Below are 24,526 nucleotides of genomic sequence, written 5' to 3'. Positions count from 1 at the left end.
TAATAAATGTTTTCAAGCTTTGTTCATGAAATATGCTTTGTGATTTCTCAATATATGTTAAGAAATGTCCATAACGTGTGTAAAGAGCCTAGAAGTTGTACTAGCCAATCGGATCCCTGAGGCCTTAAGTGTTCAAAGTAGCCTTTTATAATTAGAGACGAGTCTCTGACAAGAGTGAAGTGGGCTCTTGGCTCCACTCAACCCCTGGAGGACAGTCCACCTGAGAGCCTCTGGGTTGTTTTGCTGATGGGGGCCTGGGGGCGGGGGCGGGGGGCGGGGGGGAGTTGTTCAGCTACCCAGAAGCCATAACTCACCCCTAGAGCTCCTCCCACTCCTCCCCCTTTTTATAGCAGTCTATTCTGATTTGAGTGTGGTAGGGTGTGCTCTGAGGATGAAAATACCCATCCTGAGATCTCAGCTTCTGGCAGGAGCAAGAAGAGCTTGTTCTTGGATCTCTACTTTAATGTTCATTTCAGCTATTTCTTCGTGGAAAAAAAAGAGAGAGAGATAAATGTTAGAAAGTCTGCCTTTAACTTTGTTGATTTACTTAGAGATATTATATGTTAATGTAAAGTTGTTTACGTTCTTCATCAAGTTTGAAACCCTTTAAAATAACTTTATTTCTTTACCCTCCTAATTAAAATGTGCATAACCATGTTGCTCTCAGGTGAGAAAGCTTATGAAATGGATCGGACAGCCTTTTTTTTTTTTTTTTTTTAACATTCAGCTCTGTTCTTTGGGTAATTACGATAGGAGACTTAAATTTTATAATACCAACCAAGTGTAGGACATGAATATCCTAGTGAACAGTTTTATTGTCAAGCGAGTGTCACAGCTTCTTAGGTAACAGCTGCCTGGGCCTGTTTCCCTTAAAAAACTAAGAAAGGGATATTAGCTCACATTTAGAAATCCTTTAGACTTCTGTTTGTTGAACTGTCCCCTTGAAAGCCTTTTATTTAATTGAGAAGCTGAAATATAAACGTTACCCAGTTGCCATGCACTAAATTATTAATAATGAGCATAGTTAAATGGTATTTATTTTGATATTTTAAAACTCAAATTTGTGTAGCAGCAGATAGCTTTTGGCATATGCTATTTTAAACAGTGTTCCAACGGCAGAATGAGTTGCAACACTACTTAGAAAGGTGCACACACACAAAATAGATAAAAAACATATAAGGGGACATTGAAATACATATGTACATATGTACAAATAAATCAAGATTTTTTCTGTCAAAAATTAAACTGATGAAGAAAATAAAAATAAAAACATACTTCAAATTATCAGTAACAAGTTATACTAAAAGTTTGCCCACAGTCAAAATATTTTACACTTTAGCTATTAAGAAAGATAAAAGCTACAACATAAACTTTTAGAAGTTTCTTTTGCTGTGATTTCTTGTTAAAAAACAAATACTAATAAAAGCATGAAGTTTTATTTTTTATTTTGTTATATCAAAAAAATCAAGACAATTTTGTTAGTATTGTAACATAGACTTTAAAAATGTGTAGGTTAATATATTTTGGAGTATGAACTCGAACTCACTTGTAGAATTTTCTAAAACTTTGTTGCTACAGAATTTCATATTTACTGTTACAGCCTATCCTGTAGGAGATAGTTATAGTTGCAGCAGTTTCTTGGCAAAGCAGGGGTGGGGTGGGGGAAGAGAGAGGACAGAGAGGTGTCTCTGATTACTGAGTGCAAAGATCAGGTGTATGCTCAAGGCACCAGAGGGCAAGCTCCAGTTTTAAGTGAAAATGGCCTTGAAATAAGGGTAACACCCACCTTCACGGTCTTTCCATTAATCTGCACTGACCAGCAGAACAGGATCATCTAAAAATGCGGTGGCCACTGCATATGTACAAGTCATGTCTTTTCTACCAACTGTTAATAATTATTCCTTAAACAGCCGACAAAAACCCCCGAGCTAGGACTCCTGCTTAAAGAAATGTGTGGATATTTAATTTAATTCTAATATTCTTTTTTTTTTTAATTTTTACTTGGAGGATAATTGCTTTACAATCGTGGTGTTGGTTTCATTGGCATGAATCAGCCTGTGGCAGGTACACATATGTCCCCTCCCTCTTGAACCTCCCTCCCACCCCTCACCCCAGCCCACCCCTCTGGGTTGTCACAGAGCCCCCAGTTGAGCTCCCTGTGTCTTACAGCAAATTCCCACTGGTTATCTACTTTACATATAGTTAGTTCTAATATTCTTGAAGGGAAGAGCAGCTCACCGAAGTTGGCATATCTTTTAAACAAAATGATTGTCTCCAATGGCCAGTGCAGTTGGCGTTAAAGGCAAACTTTGCCCCTCTATACAGATGCTGGGCAGTCCTGTGAGCAGCACTGTCCCCCAGAGCGCCCATCACTCATTGTGTGGAACAGTGTCTTTCTCTATGAGCACTGTGTGGCAGTTCATTCTTTGTATGAATCTGTGAATGGCATATGTCAGGCCAAAAAGACGACATTCCTATTCTGGGTAATAAATGGACGCCTTGTTGGTTTTTTTTTTTTTCCTTGAAGATCATGAGACAAACAAAACATGCTTGGCTGTCTAAAAATTTTCTTTGAAATAGAAATTCGAAAATAAAAATATCAGAATATCTTTGCAAACATATGATTGCTCATAGGACAAAACAGATGTATGTCATTTCAACAAGCACCCCAGACAATGAAAACTCCCTTTTGGAAGGGAATTCAGCTCTCTTTGTGGTCGGAGGGCCCTAGGAGCTAGAAAGCCTCCTTCGTCTCCTCTCAAGGTCTCCCGTCCCTCCTCTGAACTTAAACGGGGATCCCTGCCTGGAGTCCCAGCAGCCAGTCCCACAATTTGGTGTATCTGTCTTAGCAACCCAGGAGCACAGAAGCCGTGTTCTGCACCCACTGCAGCTTTCAGTTCGGAATGGAGTCGGCATCTGCTGTCTCGTCTGGCCTCCTCTCACACTTGCACGCCCGTGTGTCCCGAGCTGGGCCTGCCCCTGAGCAGGGACAGCAGAGCCAGGGCCGAGTGTGCCCGCTCGGCGCCGCCCCGAGTGGAGTGAGCCATGCGGATGCGTGGGGCGGGGGCCGGAGGGAGGGGAGCGGGGGACAGCGCCGGGCCGACTGCGCAACTGCTACAGCAGGTCCGACTAGTTTTAGGTGCCCAAAGGCAGCTTTGTTTCTCTAGTAACTCCGAGTAGCAAGCAGCAGACCTCAGTTGTGAACACTCATTTATGTCTGGCCTTACTATCTCTCTGTCCCCTTGCAGAAACCTGTAGCTTCTCAGAGTTGCTCTTTAATCCTCAGCTTTTTTTTTTTTTTCTTTCAAAAACCTTCATAGGTGGTTAACTGAAAAGACGAGGCTAAACCAGGCATTTGTGTGCTTCTGAGGAGTTTCATGAAGTAGAACAGTGAAGGGGAAGGGCTTCTGACTCTTTAGGACTCACATCCCCCCACCCCTCCACCCCCCCACTCCCCCACTCCCCCACTCACTCACTCACTCACTCAGTTGTCTCTGTGAACCTGTTCAACAAAAGTAAAAAGTATTACTTGATGGTGCCTGTGGTCAGAAAATTAAATAATGAAGTGTTACTTGCTGCTGATCAACCTTTAGCCCCTTGCTCTGCTCTTCTGGCTGACTGCTTATCATTCCACGCCAGCCACAGCTCCCCGGCTTCAGGCAGGCCGGCTGGCGTACCCCACCCTGGTGTTTAGAAGTGTTGAGTTAAACTCAGGGAATCTGAAAGTCCCAAGGTCATCTCTACACCAGGACAGGTTTGCATAAAATTCTAGCCACGCCAATGAGATAACGAGGTGGCAACTGTTTTAATCTGAACCTGTCTTAGTAGTTATTCCGTTTTTTAATAATACTTGATACAGATTTGCTTTTCAGATTTCTTCCCTTTTCTTGAGGAGGGAACCTCCATGTTTGTGTACTTCTGTGTCTTCCTTGCAGTCACAGAAAAAGGGTCTGGCAGAGGAATTTGAGCACCATGGTCTGTAGCTGATGAAGAAGTTTTTGCACTGCCTCTGTGCTTGTCACGAACCTGGTGATGGTCTTTTCCGAATAGTTTTGTTTTTTTTTTTAACAGACTACTTTTTAAAATATTTTTTATTATGGCCAGAAATAGAAAATAAAATAGATTTTACCAGATGACGGTTGTTAGCTGTCTAGCAGTAGTTGGTTAGCAAATTCAAAACGTGGATTCCTCAACTGGCACCTGCCTTCTTGCTTTGGAAGCCTCTAAAGATAGGCAGGGTGAACAGAATGTTCAGGGGTGGCAGTGGGGTGGGGTGGAGGCAAGATCTCCTTAAAGGTCCTTGAAGCTCCTACAGGTTGAAGTTCTGAGAGGTAGTTTCCTTAGAAAATAAATATGTATTGTTTTCAGTGTGGTATTCTGATTACTTTTATTATGTTTGACTGAGTGACTTTGAGTAAAGTTCTGTGGGTCATTAGTTATGGATGCTCAGAAATCCTTTGGAAGAAATACTTTTTATCTCAAAATAGCCCCAAAGTAATTATTTTGTTTATTAAAGAAGGGCTGTCATATTTACAAAGTATCATTCACTGCCTTCAAGCTTAATTTGTATCCTCCTTAACTTTTTCTACTCTGTGAATTATTCAAGTGTATGAAATAAAGTTTAAGTTGTCTTTGTAAAACCTTATCAGGAGTCTGCCTAATTTTTAGAATTAACTTAAACATTCTGAATATGAATGTTACTTATATGAAATAGATATTTACATAGTAGAATAGTTGTTTCTTCCCTTTCGTGTGTGTTAGTCACTTCAGTCGTGTCCGACTCTTTGCAACCCCATGGACAGTAGCCCACCAGGCTCCTCTGTCCATGGGGATTCCCAGGCAAGAATACTAGAGTGGGTAGCCATTCTCTTCTCCAGGGGATCTTCCCAGTCCAGGGATTGAACTCAAGTCTCCTGCATTGCAGGCAGATTCTTTACCCTTTGAACCACAAAGGAAGCCCTTCCTCCCTCTCAGGCGTCTCTGAAGTATATTTCTTTTACCTTGTACCTTAAATTTTAATATGCTTCCCTGGTGGCTCAGATGGTTAAGTGCCTACAATGTGGGAGACCCGGGTTCGATCCCTGGGTTGGGTAGATTCTCTGGAGAAGGAAATGGCAACCCACACCAGTACTCTGGCTGGAAAATCCCATGGGAGGAGCCTGGTAGGCTACAGTCCATGGGGTCGCAAAGAGTCAGACACGACTGAGTGACTTTACTTACTTACTTACTTAAATTTTAATACTCATATGTCATATTATAGAAATGTGATAGTTTTCTTTTTAGGGATAGTTTTCTTTTGAGGAATTCAGATTTAGACTATATACAATGTTTAGACTTACTCAACGAGTAAGTAAAGAATATTTCTCTGGTTTTTCTCTTTAGATTGCATGTAGAAGTTAGAAGATAAAGTAAGTTCTGTATTTTTGAGGAATATAAAGCATATCTTCTTTTAAGTGATTTTTCACAGTATTAAAGCATTCCCAATTTTAAAACAGAGGAGATTAAAAATTAATAATATCCCTTAAAAACACTTTCATAAAAACACTCCCTAATGTAGCATACTTAGTTTTTGTTAGTTTTATTCAGTGACAAGTTAGTTGGCTAACAAAACCTAGAAGGTAGTAATCTTTTGTTTTAATTAAGATGAAATTTTATTTTCACAGATTTGTTCTAGCAAATTATGTTTACCTGTTTTGGTGTGACCGTTTTATGTATCTGAAGGCCTTCTTTAAAAAAAAAAAAAAAAAAACACCATCACATACTTTTGGCAAAGCATTTGGTTTCAACCCTAAGCCTTTTCCCCTCTGACATTGTTTATTAAGGGTCTCTAGTGTGAGCAGAAAAACAAGGTATCTTTGGGGAAAAGATAGTACAGGAGAGTTGAAACCAGAATCCCATCCAAGCAATTATAAGTACTGGAGAAAAAAATGTTTTCATTATGCATGGTAATGGGGGTGGGACAAGAGTGGTTGGCCTTTACTGGCATATAATCTTAAGGGAAAGAAATTCAAATCTAAGAATTCCTTCCCTTAATGTTAATGAGGCTTTAGATTCAGCATGCTAAAGCTGAGTTCCTGACAACAAATTAGTGTGGAATAGCATCATAATTTTAATGTCTATAATAATATGTTATTTATAAAAATAATATTATAATGGTTCATATTTACCAAGTTTCCTATGGAAAGATTGGTGATAATAGGTCATCTCTTATGAACATACAATATCATAGAACTTCAATACCTCAAACAGTGATGTAGTTTGTAATTTGCATAGGGAGAATTCCGGCAAGTTATACAATCAACTTGCTTCATGATCTCTCTAAGGTTACCAGTGTTTTACAATTTAACGGCTCCTCCCCAATATTCTTTATGAAGTTTTCCCAAAAAACTGCCAGAAGCCATTTCTGTTCAGTGTGGAGGCAATTTCCTGTTAATACAAAGCAATTGGATTGTTGAAGGCTTTTCTATCCTAGTAAAATTCCTACTGCTAACCTTGAGACTCATTGTGTTGTTGGAGATCACTTTAGGACCCCCACTGGAAATTCTGAACTACTGGCTTCTCCCAGTCCGCATCTTATGACTCAGGTTGTATGTTTGTTGTGTGTGTTCTTGCTTCAGGAATCCTCCAGGGATTTTAGTCATGAGTTTTGAAACATCAGTGTTACTTATATACAGACAACAACCTTTTCTTTATACAATATTTCCAGATTTTGAACCATAGCATAATATAGTGTGGTCTTGGCAGGGCTCTTGGCTTGTCAAGCAGTGTCCTATGGAGACCTGAATTAGGGAACAGTCTTGGAAATGTGTATACTTTGAGATCTGTAGATAGAAATTGCGGTGAATAATCAGAATTCAGGAGTGCCTGTTGCTCTCCTGCGCCCCCTTGTGGTTAGATGTGATACTCTCTTTCAAAGCTGAAGAGGAGCTCCAACTTGTAGTGGGCATGCTTGTTTACAAAGAGCATTTATAGCTTTCTTCTGTGTAAAATAGCTTATCAAGTTAATATCATAGTTCTCACTGAGGGTATAAATAGTTTATTGTGTTTGACTTTTTTTTTAATTTGTAGAATTTTTAAAAGATGTATTGATGTGTGTGTACATGTTTTACCTTTTTATTATGGAAAATTCCAAACACACTCAAAAGTAAATAGAGTACAGTACATCCCCTTGTGCTCATCATCGGGGTTTAACAATCATCAATATTTTGTCAGTCTTGTTTCATCTTCATGGTCTTTTTTTTCTAGAGTATTTTAAAGCATATTCCAGGCATAGAATCTTTTTTTTTTTTTTTTGCTCATCTTAAATTTAGAAACTGTATAATTCGGCTCAGTCTTTTACTTTAGGTGTGCAGTGCTTTTAGTCAAAATTGTTACATAAACTAAGAGAACTGTAAACATCCTCAGTATCTTTGGAAGGTGACTGATGTCCCTAGATTCCTAAGAGTTAGGTCTAAAACCTATACCAGTAAGACAGGATATTAGAAATATTTTCTATTACTTAACAGTTACATTCTAAAAAACTTGTTTCTTTCCAGATGTTTATTAACAAGGCCATAATTTATTCCTAAGAAATATTCACTTGAAATATTATCTCTCACGATTTGTTTACTAAATGCGGTTATCCACATTTCAAAATGTCCTTTTCTTTTTCCAAGAGGAAAGGTTATGTTTGACAAACCAGTCAGAAACCGTCTGCAATTTCATAGAAGTAGATAAAAGTCCTAGGAGGGAAGGCAAGAGTTTCTTACATCCCCAAACAGTAAAAGCTGTTGTTTTAATTGACTTCAAGGTTGACTTCCTGGCCGAATTTCGGTTTGTCTCCAGGCTTTAAGACGCTGTCGAGAAAGCCCGGGGATTGTTCGCCGCGGGACCCGTCCGACTGGAGTCTGATCACGGATGCGCGGCCGCGCGCTACCCGCGGCAGAGAGCGCCGCCGGGAGAGCCCGGGGAGGCGCCTCCGCAAACAGTGGTGTCGGGTTACAGCCTCGGAGCCGCGCCGAGCGCGCCTAACTGGCTTGATCTAGTGACTGGCTTCATAATTACATTGCTGATTTGTTAGGGAAGGCTTTGTCTTACTTAGCAATTAGCATGGATGTTACTGCAGGGACCTCATCCTGGATGAGCTTGGGCTTAAAAAAAGAAAGAAAAAAAAAAAAGCTTCCCCGATTGGGGCAGCTTTAGGGGTTCAGTTACTTACCCTCCCTTGTCTTCTGGGAGTAAACACACAGAGGCTTTCTCCCTGTTGGAATTTTGCCCGTGTTTCTGCCATTCCCGGAGGCCGGAAGCAGTCGCTTTGGGGTCTGCAGGCAGCCTGGGGGAGTGCTGACCCCCGCACGGCCTCCCGGAGGCTCACCACCAGGAATTGGGGGAACTGCACGGGTCACAGTGCATGGAACATCCCCGCTGGCAGATCCTTGCAGGCACCCCACTTTCTTTTTTAAATTAATTTATTTTAATTGGGGGATAATTACAATATTGTGATGCTTTTTGCCATACATCAACATGAATCAACCACGGGTATACATATGTGTGTCCCCCATCCTGAACCCCCTCTCCCACTTCCCTACCCACTCTTTTCCTCTGGGTTGTCCCAGAGCACTGGCTTTGGGAGCACCCCACTTTCTGTCAGCTCTCTCCCAGATCTGCCAGCACCCCCCCCCCGCACCCCCCCCCCCCCCGCATGTCCCTTCAGGGTGTCCTCTAAGTCGTGTCCCCCCACCCCCACCCCGCGGCTTCTGCTTTTTCCCTGGGGGAGGAAGGGTGTCAAAAGCCTACCCATTATCAGATTCCTGAGTGTTGGATGTTGATTAAGGTGTAATATTTTAACAGTGTAGAAAGTTGTCTAAGGGAACCTGGCTTCCCCTGTGGAACAAGGAGGGGGCCTTTCCTTCCTGCCCGGGAGGTGATGTGTGGCCAGCTGACAAAAGAGCTCTTCCCAGAGTTCGCTGGAGGCTGGTGGCAGGCGTCCTGTTCAGGAGCAGGGGCTGCACTTGGACCACCTCAAGAGCAGGACCCAAAGCACACCCTAAGGCAGGCGTCAGAGAGGAGAGATGAGAATGTTCTGTGTTTCAGAAGTTGTCTCATCGGCATTTGTAGCCAGCCTCTCTCCTGCTCTGGAGAGACTGTCACCCACTCAGTTTTGCCAGGGGCAACTTCTTTCTTCTTCCATTGCCCCCGAAAGAAACTGAAAGCATGCGTGTGTTTCCATTTACAGGACTTTGGGTTTGGCGGCTCAGGATGTCTGAGTGAGGAAATAGCCTCTGCTAGCCTGGTTGAAGACACTCGTCACACGTCATAGCTTCTTTTTTCTTCAAACTGGGTAGCTCTATGAGGAAAAGGCATCATTCTGAGTCATTAGCGTTACTGTGAACGCCTCGTTTTTATAATTTTTAGTGTCAGCATGGGCACTTCTGGACCCTTCAGCAGCCAGTAGTCACACCACTTGTCACACAGGACGGTGTGGTTGAGGAGACCCGGGACTCTTATTAGGAGCCTTTCACTTGAGAGCTGTTAACCAGTGACACGGGCATACAGAAACGTGCACAGGTCCTGAGTGTGCAGGCCAGTGACTCATCGAACAGCAGACGCCAGCCTCTTCACCCTGGTGAGGACGTAGAGTGAGACCCGCTCCCGGGGAGCCCAGAGCCCCACTAGGAGCTACTCTTCCCTGACGGCAGACACCAGGACTGAGCTCTGCCCTGTAAACCGACTGTTGAGACAACATGTCACTTAATCGTGAAGCCCGCTATGCTCCTGAGAAAGGAAAACCCTGGATTTCTACTTGTCACTTACTGGTCCAAAAGGAAATTGGAACAAGCTCTTGAAAATGTACACAAGGTACAGACCATCCAGCCTTGAGGTGTTTTAAAGTAATAACTTTCAGGATTCCCCCGTGTGCCCCGCCTCTGTGTGTGGACGAACGAGTGTGTGTGAGCATCGGGTGGTGCGGAGCTGGGAGCCCTTTCCACGTCTGCCTTGGTGTGCTGGCCGCTTGCCGCCCCTCCTGGCTGCCTCTTTGATCATATGGTCAGTCTTACCCTCCCCAGTGATTTCCTCCCTTCAGAAATTGGAACTAAGCTATCAATCCTGACCTTCTTTTAAAACACCTTTTGCAGCATTAATTCCCGTGGTTACTGAGTAGGATTTTCCTTCTGGAGGGTTTTCCTTCTGTTTGGGGTGATAACTGTTTGGGGGGATAAACTGAGTTAAAGTCTTTTGCATCTTTTTTTGACCCCCCCCCCCTCCACCCCCACTGAGCCAGAAAGCCAGCCCCCATGGTGGGCCGGGGCAGGCTCCCAGTTTGGGCCTTTCATAAGCCCCAGCGGTGATGCTGCCCTCAGGGGCCACGCACAGCCCCTCCGTGCACCTATCAAGTCAGCGGCCCCCAGGCTCTGGGCCTCTAGGAAGCACTGGTGGCCACAGCGGGCTGCAGGTTAAAGCAGTGGGTTTTGTTGTTAGTGGGGATTACACAAGTGGTGGTTTGCAAAAGTGGATTTAATATTGTTAATTTTAAAATCATAATTAGTTCGTGGGGAACCTGGTGCTCAGCCATTCGTAGACAGCCTTTTGGGCTGGGGTTTTGTATGGAGCAAAGCAGCTCTCTCGCTGCGAGCTATTGAAAGTCAGCCCTCGACAGAAGTGTTTGTATTATTACAATAACCAAAAAAAGGAGGGGAAAAAGAAAATCGTAACATTTGACAGTTCAAATAATATTAAAGGACGGTGTTTTAAACAGTTTTTCCAAGGCATAGCTGTAAAATAATTGAAAAAACACTGAGTTTAAGAGAACTTTTTTGATTGCTTGTTTTTTCTTTTTTTTTTTTTTTAATGTTTGCGTCTTTTTCCTGTAGTGCTTTAAAAATGTAAAAGCTATGAAATGCTCCTTTTAACACATGGGTACTATTTCAGTTTCTCTCAGGACACTGGGCCTCACTACCATTCACTCTGTGATCACGGCAAGAAGAACCTAGGCCCCAGTGAGCTGGTGGTATCACATGTATCAGTCTGAGAAACTGAGATTTATCATTAAAATTGAGCTTAGGACATCTTACTTCTGCATGTAGTCTTTCTTTTTGATGTCAGTTGCCATCACAAAGCTACTCATTCTTTGTTTCCTTACCTGCTTAGGCACAAATAGGGAAGCAGTTTAAACTCAAGATTTAATTGAGTAAAGGTATTCTCAGGCTTAAATATGAAATAGCTGGGTGGAGAAAAAAGGAAGTCGTGGTTGTCAAAATGAGGTCCCTAGACCAGCATTACCTGGAAACTTGCTGAAAATATAGAGCTCGGTCCTCCACACTAGACCAAATGAATGAGAATCTAGGATAGTGGGGGGCGGGGGGAGCATTCTTTTACCGAGCCCCCTCTGTGAATCTGATGCTCACTCAAGTTTGAGAACTGAAGAATGAGAGAGGCACGCACAGCTTTCTGGATGCAGGGTCCTTGCCCACCCTCAGTGCCTCCGGTCCCAACAGATCTTACCCAACGCCTGCCCTGTACAGCTGTGCCCTCTGAGGTTCGTTCAGACTTCCCCTTTGTCATACCCTCCCTTCACGCCAAGTTTACACCCAGAGCCAAAGACACACATCTCTGTTTTTGTTTTACAGTCCGTCTCTGGCTGTCCCTCAATGTCTTTTCTCATTCTTTCCATTTACTATTCATCCAGTCGCTATTTCTGAAGCATCTTCTGTGTGTCAGGGACTGCCTTACCTTGAGGATACAGAGATGAACAGAACTGTCTAAAACCCTCAGACAGCTTACCGTCTGGGGTGGGACACGTTCACCGAGAGGCAATCCTGCCTTAAGTATAAACCTCAAATCCTATCTCTGGAAGTCTCTCCCCGGTCACCCAGTCTGTACTGATCTCTGATTCCTGACTGTGGGAGTCATTAGAATCTGGAATTGCAAACCCCCAAATAATATCTTTTCCTGCTTCTCTGGTTCTTTCTCTTCTGAGGAATCGCCTAGTGACATGTTACTGTTGACCATCTTCCCTGGGCAGATTTGTAGCATTTGAGGGCAGGGTCTTTCCTAGTGAAAGTGGCTTGACTGAAAGCCAGGTTTGGTATCTGGAGAGTTTTATTCACTATTAAACTTCCTGGAAAACTCCCACAGAGAAGTGTCCATTTGTATTGCTCCCTATGAGTTTTTGTTCTCTCTTTTCAAAACTTAGATTGCTGCAGTTAATACTTGCCAAAATTTATGTTAAGCAAATCAGAATGTTAGGGGTTTGTTTCTAACAAGTTTATTGGGGAGGGAAGGTATTTTACCTTGAACTGTATATTAACAGCCAGTGAATATTCAATCAAAAGAGTGACTGTGGTTAGTTTTAGACCCCTCTAGGTGGGCAGGAAAGGGAGCGAGCACGCACCTCACTCCTCCATGTCAGGGTCTCTAACCACCCTGAAGTTCCGGATCTCCTTTGGGCCTTCTACTGAAAGACTGGATAGAAGACCACGGGCTTTGGGCCTGGGTCTTCACAAGTCGAGGGAGGAGGCAAAGTGAGGTGCTGAGCCTCGGGGTAGCCTGGAAACCAACTTGTCACAAGCTCCTCTTTTCAGGGAACTCCAGGCTACCATCCGGTGTCCAGTTCCACTCCAAGGGGCCTCTGGTGCAGGAACAGCACACACCTCCTGCCACACCCCCACCCCTGATACCCTGAAGCCCTTAATGACCTCCAGCTACTGCTCCATCTTCACTCTGCAGCCAAGTGGGGCCTTTTAAAAGGTCACATGCCTCTCCAGTGGCCTGAAGAGCTACTGCTGTTGTCTTGGAGTGCCTGAGGAGAGGCTTTGGACAGCCTGGCCCTCGTATTTTTGAGAGGCTTGTCTTGTCTTTGAATCGTGTCTGTTCCATGTTCACACATCTCCAAGTGAGGGTCCTTCTCACCTCCCTCCCACTTCCAGGAATTGGAGGCCTCTTCTGAAAGTGGGCAGACAGAACTCTGAACAGCATGTTAAGCAAACTTTGGGAAAACTTTTTTTTTTTTTTTTTTACAAATTTTAAATTAAAAAAAAAAACGTAATGTTCTACATAAGAATGTGCGTTAGATTTTACCATGTCATTTTTCACTCCTTTTTGTAAAAATGTAGCTAGAGTTCAGATTACAAATCAGGATTGTGTGCATTTTGGAATCTTACTGGGTGTGTAGAGCAGTTTGCCTCATAAAACAAAATAGAAAAATGAAGCCAAACCTGCTTTGAGAGATACTCTATCATGGGTCCTTATTTACACATTTGAGAAGCATCCAAGATTCAGTTCATCTATCTGTTCCTGCTCATGGATTTGGCGTACCCAGGTCCTCCTCCTTCCCCTTCCAGACAGCATTACAGATGTCTTATCAGGCTTTCTCTAAATCATTCGGATCCATATCACATCACAGAGCTGTGACCAGCTTTGTTGTTGTCGTTGTTTAGTCACTTAGTCATGTCCAATTCTTTGCGACCCCCTGGACTGCAGCACACCAGGCTTCCCTGTCCTAAACTGTCTCCCAGAGTTTGCTCAAACTCATGTACATTGAGTCGATAATGACCAGCTGCTGCTGCTGCTAAGTCACTTCAGTCGTGTCCGACCCTGTGCGACCGCATAGACAGCTGCCCACGAGGCTCCCCCGTCCCTGGGATTCTCCAGGCAAGAACACTGGAGTGGGTTGCCATTTCCTTCAATGCATGAAAGTGAAAAGTGAAAGTGAAGTCGCTGAGTCTTGTCCGACTCTTAGCGACCCCATGGACTGCGGCCCACCAGGCTCCTCCGTCCATGGGATTTTCCAGGCAAGAGTGTTGGAGTGGGGTGCCATTGCCTTCTCCGAATGACCAGCTAGATCATTCTAATTGGAAATCAGGTGCTTCTCACAGTGAAGTATCTCTCTGAAAACTATCTCCATAGATCTCCCTCAGCCATGAGAATTTGGCTAACCATGCCTGTAGTCCCACGTGCTTTTTAAATAGTTAAGTTCTATGTGCTTGCTGATTATTTCTAGAGAAATGTGAGTTATTGAAAAAGTCCTGTTGTTTTTTTCCTGGTAACAAGTCTTTAAAAGACAGTTCTGTGTGAATGACTGAAAGAAAGGAAACATCTGCATTGTCTTTCCTGAGTGTTACTTCTCCTTCAGAGAGCCAGTAAACATTTAAAGTAGCCATAAGCTTACATACTTGTTTTGAGGCATGTGTTTGGTTTACATTTTGGGACAGTGCCTCTCAAACTTTCTGTGATGAAAGACCATCTTCTTTGTGTTTTCCTCCTTTATGGACTAATACTTCAGTGAAACCTGACAGAATACTGGAAAAATGAAATGAGTTACACGGATGTAAAAATAGAAGCCTCATTTTAAAAAGTTTTATTTACAAAATATAATTACTCTGTAAATCTGCCATAAAAATTTCTAAGCAGTACAGAATTTCTACTTACCTCATTGTGAACCAGTAATAGTTTGTAGACTGGTTCCATCTATGGATCACACTTTGAGAAACACTGTTTTAAGAGAGAGAGATAGTGTGTGTGTGTGTATGTGTGTGTGCGCGCACGCACGCACTTGTGTACTCTCACACACACTTGGGTGTATTGGGTACATTCAAATTATAGTGTATAACATAGGTTATGTAACTGCCTTATATGATAGCTAAATGCATATGGTGAGCTCTTTGGTAAAAGTGGGGCTTCCCTGATAGCTCAGTTGGTAAAGAATCCACCTGCAATGCAGGAGACCCCGGTTTAATTCCTGGGTCAGGAAGATCTGCTGGAAAGGGATAGGCTGCCCACTCCAGTATTCTTGGGCTTCCCTTGTGGCTCAACTGGTAAAGAATCCACCCGCAAAGCAGGAGACCTGGGTTTGATCCCTGGGTTGCGAAGATCCCCTGGAGAAGGGAAACGCTACCCACTTTAGTATTCTGGCCTGGAGAATTCCATGGACTGTATAATCCATGGGGTCACAAAGAGTTGGACACGACTGAGCAAGCTTCACTTTGACTTTTTTTTTCCTTTGGTGAAAGTGGAGTTTTTCTGGATGTGGCATTAAATTGTAAGCAAATACAAATGGTATATACTTGAATACAGTTATCTGTTTCAAAATACAGCTGTCCGAGTGTACTTCTGATAGATAAAGTAGCAAGTGTTTTGTACTGTGAAATGAAGTCGCCTCCTCTCTGATTCACACTCAGGTTTAAATGGGCACAGATACTTTAGATAGGAAATGTCCTATGCCGTGTGTACATACAAATGAGACAGCACTGAGCAGAGCAGTAGGAAATGCTGCTGTCATGTGAGGCACTAGATAAACCCTTTGTTACTATCATACACACCTTCTTTGCCTCAGAGAACAGTTAATTATGGGACTGGTCTTTGGTCCTAGTGATTGACAGCCATTTTCTTAATGTTTACGAAGTGGGGGGAAGTGTTTCCTATAAGTAACTCCACATTCTTTACAAGCGTTAACAAAGTCTCAGGCTGATTCTGACTTGATGGATTGCAGTTGTCTTCGTTCTCTGCTGGAGACTGAGCCACATGAAGGCAGCCACCCGGAATGGGACTTGCGCGCCAGGCTCTGTGTCCACCTGCACGTCTGGCCTTCTTCCACAAAGCCGAAGAAGGAAGTTTTATTATGGTTAGCCTTATCCCTTTAGGATGAGACTCCCACTTTAAAATGATAATAAGGTGTAGGAGAAGTTGTTAAGCTCCTTGAAGACCAGGCTTTATTCCTGTGCCGGACGACCCACTTTCTGGCAGAGTGCCCAAGGCAGTGTAAATGCGGGATGAGTTAAAGGATTAAAGGAGGTCATTCAGTAAAAGGCAAGTCACCTTTAGAAAAAAATGCTGGGTAACTGCAAAGCACTTTCTTGTGTGTGACATCATCAAAAAGAGTGAGTGGCCTTGAGGAGAGCATTAACACGCCCCTCTGGGTAAGCATTGTAGAGGGGGAAGGAACAAGCCACGGGCCTAGCTTGATGAGAAGCCACGGGCCTAGCTTGATGAGAAGCCCGTCTGCGGGTCTGAACGATGACACAAGGACAGCTTTCTTGGTTAAATCGTTATAAAGTGGGGTCTGTGAGACACAGACCGGTGGACTTGTGATTGCTTGGTTTAGATGCTGAAGTTCTGAGAGGAAGGGCCAGCTGCTCTCCAGAAGGCGCAGGCATTTGGTGGTGTCTTCAATCAGGACAGAGCACAGGAGGAGGCTGCCATATCAGGCAAGGTGGGCAGGAGTTAAAACCCATTCCCCAGTGCTCAGGGTGTGAGATAGGAGGTGGTTGTCTCTTTGAAATCGCTGCAGGAATCACAGTAGGTATTTTAAGAAATGTACCCAGTACTCAAACAGCAATACTTATAATCACAGGAAATTGCTTTTAAATTAGTCCAGTTGCACTCAGGTATGACAGCCTATGATGAAACTTAGCCACGGAAAAACTTGGGTTGGGAAATCCTGCACTTGATTCTTGACAGAAAAGCGATAGCAGCTCCATCACTGTGGTCATTTAATACAGCCTAAGCCCTTCACCACATGTCACCAAACAGTCAGGCTCTGTGCGTGATGGGGAAGAAAGCAGTGTTTTGAAAGCATATGCAGTTCTACCAAAACTGTACATGTTCCCCTTTTTCCAACTGCGTTCTTTTCATCATTCCAGGTGTGTTCAAGCTGTAACCTGTGACACCTTTACCTGTTTAGGTCATAGCATTGTCAGTGTTTTCTTGGGTTTTAAAAATAGATCTGTTGGAGGGAGGGAAGTTGAACCTGCTTGGTAACAGGGTGGGTAGGCACAGGCACACAAGCGAGAAAGTCAAAATCACGGTTTCCATGGTAATGTTTAACTTGTCTGTGTCGTACACATTTCTCAAGAAATACATTCAACAGACTACCCAGTGATAAAAATTGCTCCACCGCCACACAGAGGTAGATTTCCCAATGAATTCCTCTGTTGTAACCAGCCCTGGTCAGGGAACTCAGGTCCTGAGTCCTGACCTCTGAAATCGGCATCTTTTTTGAAAACGGGAGGGGGGCGGGGTGGAATTCGTTTCTGTAGGATTGATTCCATCTCCTTCCTTTCTCCTTGTTAGATATATGTTGGGGAAAGGAGGAAAACGGAAGTTTGACGAGCATGAAGATGGGCTGGAAGGCAAAATCGTGTCCCCGTCAGACGGTCCGTCCAAGGTGTCTTACACCTTACAGCGCCAGACTATCTTCAACATTTCCCTTATGAAGCTCTACAACCACAGGCCCCTCACCGAGCCCAGCCTGCAAAAGACCGTGCTCATCAACAACATGTTGCGGCGCATCCAGGAGGAGCTGAAGCAGGAGGGCAGCCTGCGGCCCGCGTTCCCCGCCTCCGCGCCGCCCGCCGCCGCCGCCGCCGACCCGCTGGGCTCCAGCTCCCGGGAGGCGCCGCCCGCCTTCAGCCAGCCCGCTCCCGCGCCCTGCGAGCTGGGCGGCGCCGCGGCCCTGGAGGCCTGCCTCACCCCCGCCTCGCTGCTCGAGGACGACGACCCGGACACCTTTTGCACTTCGTCGCCGGCCGCCCCCGCCAGACTCGCGCCTCCCGCCCTCCTCCCGCCGGAAAAGGACAGCTTCTCCTCCGCCCTGGACGAGATCGAGGAGCTCTGTCCCACATCTACCTCCACGGAGGCCGCGGAGGCCGACGGCCCGAAAGGGGACTCCTCCTCCGGGGGGCCCGGCGCGCCTCAGAGACCCGAGGGGCTGCAGGAGGGCGGCCGGCCCGAGGACCCGAAACTGATGGACTCCCTGCCTGGCAACTTTGAGATCACCGCGTCCACGGGCTTCCTCACAGACTTGACCCTGGACGACATCCTGTTCGCCGACATTGACACGTCCATGTACGACTTCGACCCCTGCACGTCCGCGTCGGGGACCGCCTCCAAGATGTCCCCCGTATCGGCCGATGACCTCCTCAAGACGCTGGCCCCCTACAGCAGCCAGCCCGTCGCCCCGAGCCAGCCTTTCAAGATGGACCTCACCGAGCTGGACCACATCATGGAGGTGCTGGTCGGATCCTGAGCCCCGGGGCCCCCGCACCTGCTCCCCACCCCACCCCCCGCACCCCGACAGCTCTCCGCACTGTGCATGCACCCTTGCTTGCCTTTTTCTGAGAAGAACATTCTACAAAAGGACCACACTAGTTTTTGCTTTGAGCAGAGTTGGAGTGCCTTCATCCAAGTATGACCACTTTTAATATGCTTTTTTTGAGTGGTTCCTCAGAGACCTACTACCCGGGAATAAGAAAGAATACATTTGAAGACGATGTGGCTGTGTTGAATGACAAAAACAGTTCAAGTGAAGCACAAGGAATAAGTTGGGAAAGCTGTAAATTGCATGTGCATATTTGTCTATTTTTTCTATAAGTTTTATTGCAAGAGTTAAAAAAAAAAAAGAATATATATATATATTATTTAGATAATCTCAGTACCTTTTCCGGCATTTTCGCCCTGTATAGGTTGACTTGGCAATTCAGCCTTTTTAGAGGCATTAACTACTCCTCGTAAGTGTTGCATTTACATGGCTGTTTAGAAACTGCTGCCCAAATTTATTTTATATTTTTGTACAGATTCTGCAGTTTATGATATTGTTTTTCTAAAAACAAATGCTGTTTATACATATGAGATAGCTATTTTGATAGGATTTGCTCACATAGTTCCTGCAAACTTCAGATGTACAAGTTGCACTTGTACTTTTATAGAGTTGTAATGTTTTATATGTGTTTGGTGCAAAGAGAAAATTGGATCAAATCAATCCGCAGTTGATGTCCCCAGATGCAAACACACACACACACACACACACACACACAGCGCTTTAAAAAGGGCCAGGAGATATCACACCCAAATTTCATGAGCACTGACCCCCTGGCATGAACACCCGCCAGCACTGTGACTTCCAAAGCCAGAGCCACGTGTGCTCATCAAGCTTGCATTAAGCAGTTGGCGGGAGGCAGCCATGGAGCTCTGGGTTTACATGATGGTTCTCTTTCGCTCGCTCTCTGAAGGGGAAGGCTACCAAGTATTCTATTTATGCCAAGTCTGCGCTTTTAATTGTTTTTATTTTTTTTTAAACAAAACCCCAGATCTTTCCGTTTTTGGCATAATTTTTATGAAGACCTGAAATTTTACACACGAACAGAATTTTATGAAAAGCGACCAACCTCTTCATGGAACTAAACCCTATTGCAATGTTTAGGGCTCACCAAGAAGGAACTCTTCCCCTGGAAGGCATCCATCATGTTGCTCAGTTGTCTTTTCCGGCTTCCCTTCCCTAGAGCTTTCATTCCCTCTGTTGCTAAGTGCTGAAAATGGCACCGTCACGATCACCACAGTGAGCCTGACTCTCCTCGGCCCAGCCTGGGATGCACTCGTGTGACGCCCATGGCTCTTGAACCAGGAGTTGGCCCCGTTACATCACGGCCTCTTATCTGGTTGCTTTCTCGAATCAACTGCTTTAACTTCACTTTACAAGGCTGTTTTACCCAAATACACAGGACTGTCTATGCATGTCCCCCTCTGCCCCCACTTTGCCATCCTCTCTCTGCCAGGAGAACTAGCTTTTTATTCCTAGTGATCTACTTTTAATTTTAGAATGTTTGCGATGTATCATGCTTGTTGCCGAAATTGTTTATGGCCTTTCTGTATCAGTTTTTTCTTTTCTTCCGATGGTACTTCTGCTGGTTACAACCTATATTGTTGAAACGCAGATGGCTTCTTTAGGAGTAACTTTTATATTTATTTAAGAATTTTTAAATTATGGGATTTGTGTTGTTGTTGTTGTCTTTGTTGTTGGTCATTTGTCAATATTCAGTCACCAATTCTGCTCACTTCTTGCCATGGATAAAATTGAGTCTTTCTGGCCAATTAAAAAAAGACAGCTTTATAAAATGGCACTTTATACAAGCCATAGATAGTTTTATTTTTATAATGCACATGGCAAAGCAAATACATTTGTGATGAAGGAACTGCTCATCTAAGCAGAAGATTCATGTATGATATGATTAAATCTTTCTACATTCTGATTTACTCCCCCCCCACCCCAACCCCCCCCCCCCCCCCACCTAAATGTGTTTTTAAAGGCTAATTATCAACTCATTCAAGCAGTGAGGAATCGATCAAATTGCACTGTTCTCCTGTAAGCACCCTCCACCAGACACCTCTTACTACTACAGATGTGTCATTCCCTATAATAGGACCAGGGACCACATAGTTAAGGTGAGGGTTTTTGTAGATGCTTCCAGTGTCACTGTGCCTGTCCATTTGAAGCGCTTCCTTTTCCTGTAGAGAACAAGACCGCCCAGACGCCACGCTTCTGCTAGCTGGAGGACCCAGCAAACCCTCCACATGCCGCACACAGACACATTCGTGTCCGTGCACAATAGTGTTCATTATCCCGGACAATAACAGGGTAAGGCAGCTGATTTGCCATTGTTAAAAACTGATTGATAGTAACTTAGAACAACTGTACTTTGGTTGGATTAGCAAATTGTGTGTTTAAACAAGTCCCATATGTTGGGCAGCAGTTCAAATAAGCACTGCGAAATGTTGCCCACACGTGGTTCTCCCACTCTCCCGCATTGATAAGGCTGGGCTTCAGGATCAAAACAAAAACCCCCAACAGCAGCACGCAAGTGCTTTTTAACTCTGGATACCCTTGCCATGAATTCTTGGTATTCAAGGTCTAATGAGGAAGAACAAGGGAAGTTAGTGGCCCTTTTTCGAAAGAACAAAACCACCAAGTGTTCCAGTTATCTTTCTGTCTTATTTTGACAAAGCGATGTCCCAACAGGGAAGAACGTGAGCCTGTGTGTGATCTCCGAGCCCCAGTTCAAGCATGGGACGTGCGTCCACATGCCACCGGTGGCAGTGCCTTCCCCCTCCTGAAGGACACCACATGGGTTTCAGAGTCAGGCAGGCAATGTGAGGTGCCTTTACGAGAGCGACATGCTGGGTGGGGCTGGGAGAGGACAATTATTGACAGTGATGTGCAATGAAGTGACAAGATGAGAGCAGAATAATAAGAGCTTTGAATTTGAAGTGATTTTTTTCATAAGTTATTTATTCCTTTTTTTTTTCTGTGTAAATATATTTATTTTACTGTGGAGCTCTAACAACATCTGGATGGTAACATGTGCAGAATGTAAGTAGGAATGTATTCTGTAGGAATGTCAATCTGTACTAGAAGGGGGTCTGAGCCAGACCCCTGGGTCTTCTCATCGTATGCACAGTCCATATTCATTTTTACTCTCTTCTCTAAAATATGGGTCTATTTGAAATATGCAAAAGGTATGGATGAGGAATGTTTTAATACCTCCAAATTTTTAAGAAAAGCATCAAAGGGTTGATATTTTTTAACTTTTTTTAGTCGCACTTTCTCTCTATGACAGAAGGGGCAACCATACCACTGACACCCTTGTTCACACCAAAGGGTGAGAACTAGCCAAGCCACCTCCACCGGAGGAGTGTCTTTCTCAATTGTGCTGTTTATTGCCATAGCCCCTCAGAGTGTCCCAACTGCCCTGAGATCAATCAAGGAAAATTTCTTAAATAAATAAACTCCAAAGAGCCAAGTGTCAACTTACGGATCATTTTTAAAGCTTAAATTTATTAACCACCCTTGGTGGTAAATAATGAATTATGAATCTGCAGGGCAGCCTTCTCAGATGACAGATGTTAAAAAAAAAAAAAAAACCAACCAGAGAGAGAGACTCTACGTTGTGCAACGATTGTTATTCTCTATATGAATTGTCTTAATTTCAAAATCTTGCTGTTACAAATTGAACCTTTATACACTTTCTGAAAAGAATTGAAAAGAGCATATTTAACCTTTTCTGGCTGTAAATGGTTAACTTCCTGTAACTGCCAGTGGCAGTGAGGTGTGTGCGTCCTGCTTATGTACAATTGTTTTCAGGGCTTCTGAGAATGAGTCTAAATGGTTCTTGAAAATTAGCCAGGATCAAGTACTATTGCAAACAAAGCCAATAAAAATTGTGGATGTCTTTTGGGGATAACAAGTTTGGAAGAGAAGTGCGGTCCATACAACCAAGATTTGGAACAGATGTACATAGCAACATGTTTGGTGCATGGTTTTTGAGGAGGGCTTTTGTCAAAAAGGAGGTGTAACCTTTCCCCCACAGACCTGAGAGCTGTGCCTTTTCTATGCAATATTACAGACGTTACATCAGAACCCAGATGGTTGTATTCACATGTAGGTTTGGGCTGTAATCTGAACAATTGGACAGATTAAATGTACATGGAAATGAGCAGTCTTACTTTTGTAGTTTTATATTATACAATAAACAGTTAAAAGATGAGAGAGGTGTGTTTGCAGTTTCCTTCTGCCTGGAGTACAGCCAGCTTGTATGTCACCGTCTGCCCGTGTCGGTGAATGGTGCCCCTCCCACCCCCCACTGCCTCCCCTCAAGTTGGTGCTATCACCGTCTCCCTCTGTCTTGTCTCAGAAGCACTTTTCTCTGTTGGTTCTCCCACTGCCCCTTGGGTGCTTCTCAAACCTCCTTCTCCAGCTCTTTCTAACATTGGGTTTTTCCCAGGGTTCAGTTGGTGACTCAGCTCTTTGCTGAGCCTCTACTCTGCTTGTTTTCCCAAGGGTTCCTAATCCATCCAGGACTCTGAAAACTTATTTCCAGCTCCTACCTCTCTCCCAGCTTCCCTGGTGGCTCAGACAGTAAAGAATCTGCTTGCAATGCCGGAGACCAGAGTTCAATCCCTTGGTTGGGAAAGTCCCCGAAAAAGGGACTAGCTATCCACTCCAGTATTCTTGCCTGGAGAATTCCGTGGACAGGGGAGCCTAATGGGCTACAGTCCATGGGATCGCAAAAGAATCAGACAGGACTAACACTTTCACTTTTTCACCTCTCTCCTGAGCTCTGGACTTCAGCCAAGCTTTGCCATCTCATACTCAGTACATCTAAAACAGCCTCATTTTCCCAACAGGGCTGGTCCTTCCTCTTTGGGCCTCTCTTTGGCCTCATCACCCTTCTCCTAGGTGTATTCCAGCAGCTTCCTTTCCGAACCTACTACAGCTTCTGCTTCCCCAGCTCAAGCCGTCTTCCCCCTTCACCTCCAATTATTCCACCTGCTTCCTAGCTGCTCTTCACCGCCGTTGGGTCATTTCTCTAACACCCTTGTGGCCAGGTTTGGCGTGCCAAAGCACAAGTGGTTCACAAATTTGTTGCACATCCTCTGGCAGCACCACCCCCCATTTATACAGTCTAGCTCCCCTCTGGCCCCTTCCCCGTCCTCCATAGGGTCGTGGGGGAGACCCAGTGCTATCTCCTTGGCAGCTGGGCCATCTTGGAGGGAGTCATGGGATGCCAGCCTTATCTGCTCTGGGTAGTTTTGGGCCACTCTTGCCAGCTGGTGAGGGAATGGGGCTGGAAAATGAGGGTTCTGGTCAATCAGCCATGGAATATGGTGGCAATTGGGGAGCACTTGAGAGCTGGTATAGGTTGAAATGTGTCCTCAAAAAAAGATCTGTTAAAAATGCTGACCCTCAAGACCTTAGAAAGTGACCTTAATTTGGAAGTAATTTTACTATTTTAACTTTAAAATTTATCAAACTTAAATGAGTCAAGTTGGGTGGGTCCTAATCCTAATGACTAGTGTCCTTATTTTTAAAAGGGGAGATTTTGACACAAGCACAGAGAACAAACACCCTATGAAGATGAAGGCGGAGATCGGGGTAGCATGTCAACACACCAAGGAACACCAAAGATTGCCACCAAACCACCAGAAGCTGGAGGGGGCAGGGGTGGCATGAACAGATTTCTTCCTCAGGGCTCTCAGAAGGGACTGACCCTGCTGACACCTCAGTCTCTGACTTCTAGCCTCCAGGATGATTTCTATCGTTAAGGCCACTCTGTGTTACGGCAGCCCTAGCAGACTCACAGTGGGGAGAACAGGCTTAGCTCAATTCAGACAGCCCGGTGGAGATGCTCATTAGGGCACTAGAAATAAGAGGCTGCTGCTCAGTAGAGAGGTTTGTGTCTGGAACATGAGCATCTGCTGCTAATTAGAGATGGGACTTGGGTGACTCGTTCAATTTCTGTGTTCCCGAGGAGGAGATAGTCATGGCTACTAAGTCTGTTGGAAGATGTTGACAGGGCAAGAAAAATGCAAGCTGTGGATGTTGTCCATCCTCTCGTGCCTCCACCTGCACCAAGTGCAGTAAGCACTCAGAACATGTGTTGAATTGAAAAAACAAACAGGGACTTCCCTGGTGGTCCCGTGGCTAAGACTCCACGCTCCCAAAGCAGGGAGCCCGAGTTAGATCCCTGGTCAGGGAACTAGATCCCACATGCCACAACTAAAGATTCTACATGCCACATCGAAGACCCAGCACAGCCAAATAACTAAATAATATTAAACAAACACTGTAGTTGATTCTTCTCTCCAGAGGAGAGAAGCACAAAGCCTGATCTTCCTTGTCTGGGTCCCAGACCCACTCCCATCCGGCCCTCTGGTGGCCCCTGTCGCCAGCACAGCATGCATGCTCTTGCTTGTGCCCCCAGACCTGCTGTAGAAGTTT

General features: G+C 44.6%; 1 protein-coding gene across 4 annotated transcripts in view; it reads left to right on the top strand.

Moving 5' to 3' along the window:
• Positions 1-22,292, top strand: part of SERTAD2 (SERTA domain containing 2) — a 116,212-nt gene extending 93,920 nt beyond the window's left edge. For 2 of the 4 annotated variants that reach the window (XM_070798879.1, XM_019970393.2), the window contains exons 2-3: positions 9,215-9,837; positions 17,047-22,292. In XM_070798879.1, coding sequence (XP_070654980.1) covers positions 9,827-9,837; positions 17,047-18,001 — 966 coding nt within the window. In that variant the 5' untranslated portion in view covers positions 9,215-9,826 and the 3' untranslated portion in view covers positions 18,002-22,292. The remainder of the gene's footprint in view (positions 1-9,214; positions 9,838-17,046) is intronic. The other 2 variants (XM_019970395.2, XM_019970394.2) reach the window with 1 other exon arrangement.
• The last annotated feature ends 2,234 nt before the right edge of the window (positions 22,293-24,526 follow it).

This window comes from Bos indicus, chromosome 11 (genome assembly GCF_029378745.1).
Source record: "Bos indicus isolate NIAB-ARS_2022 breed Sahiwal x Tharparkar chromosome 11, NIAB-ARS_B.indTharparkar_mat_pri_1.0, whole genome shotgun sequence".
NCBI classification, from domain to species: domain Eukaryota; kingdom Metazoa; phylum Chordata; class Mammalia; order Artiodactyla; family Bovidae; genus Bos; species Bos indicus.
The sequence above is the reverse complement of the archived record's forward strand: the minus strand, read 5'-3'. Positions and strand labels throughout refer to the sequence as shown.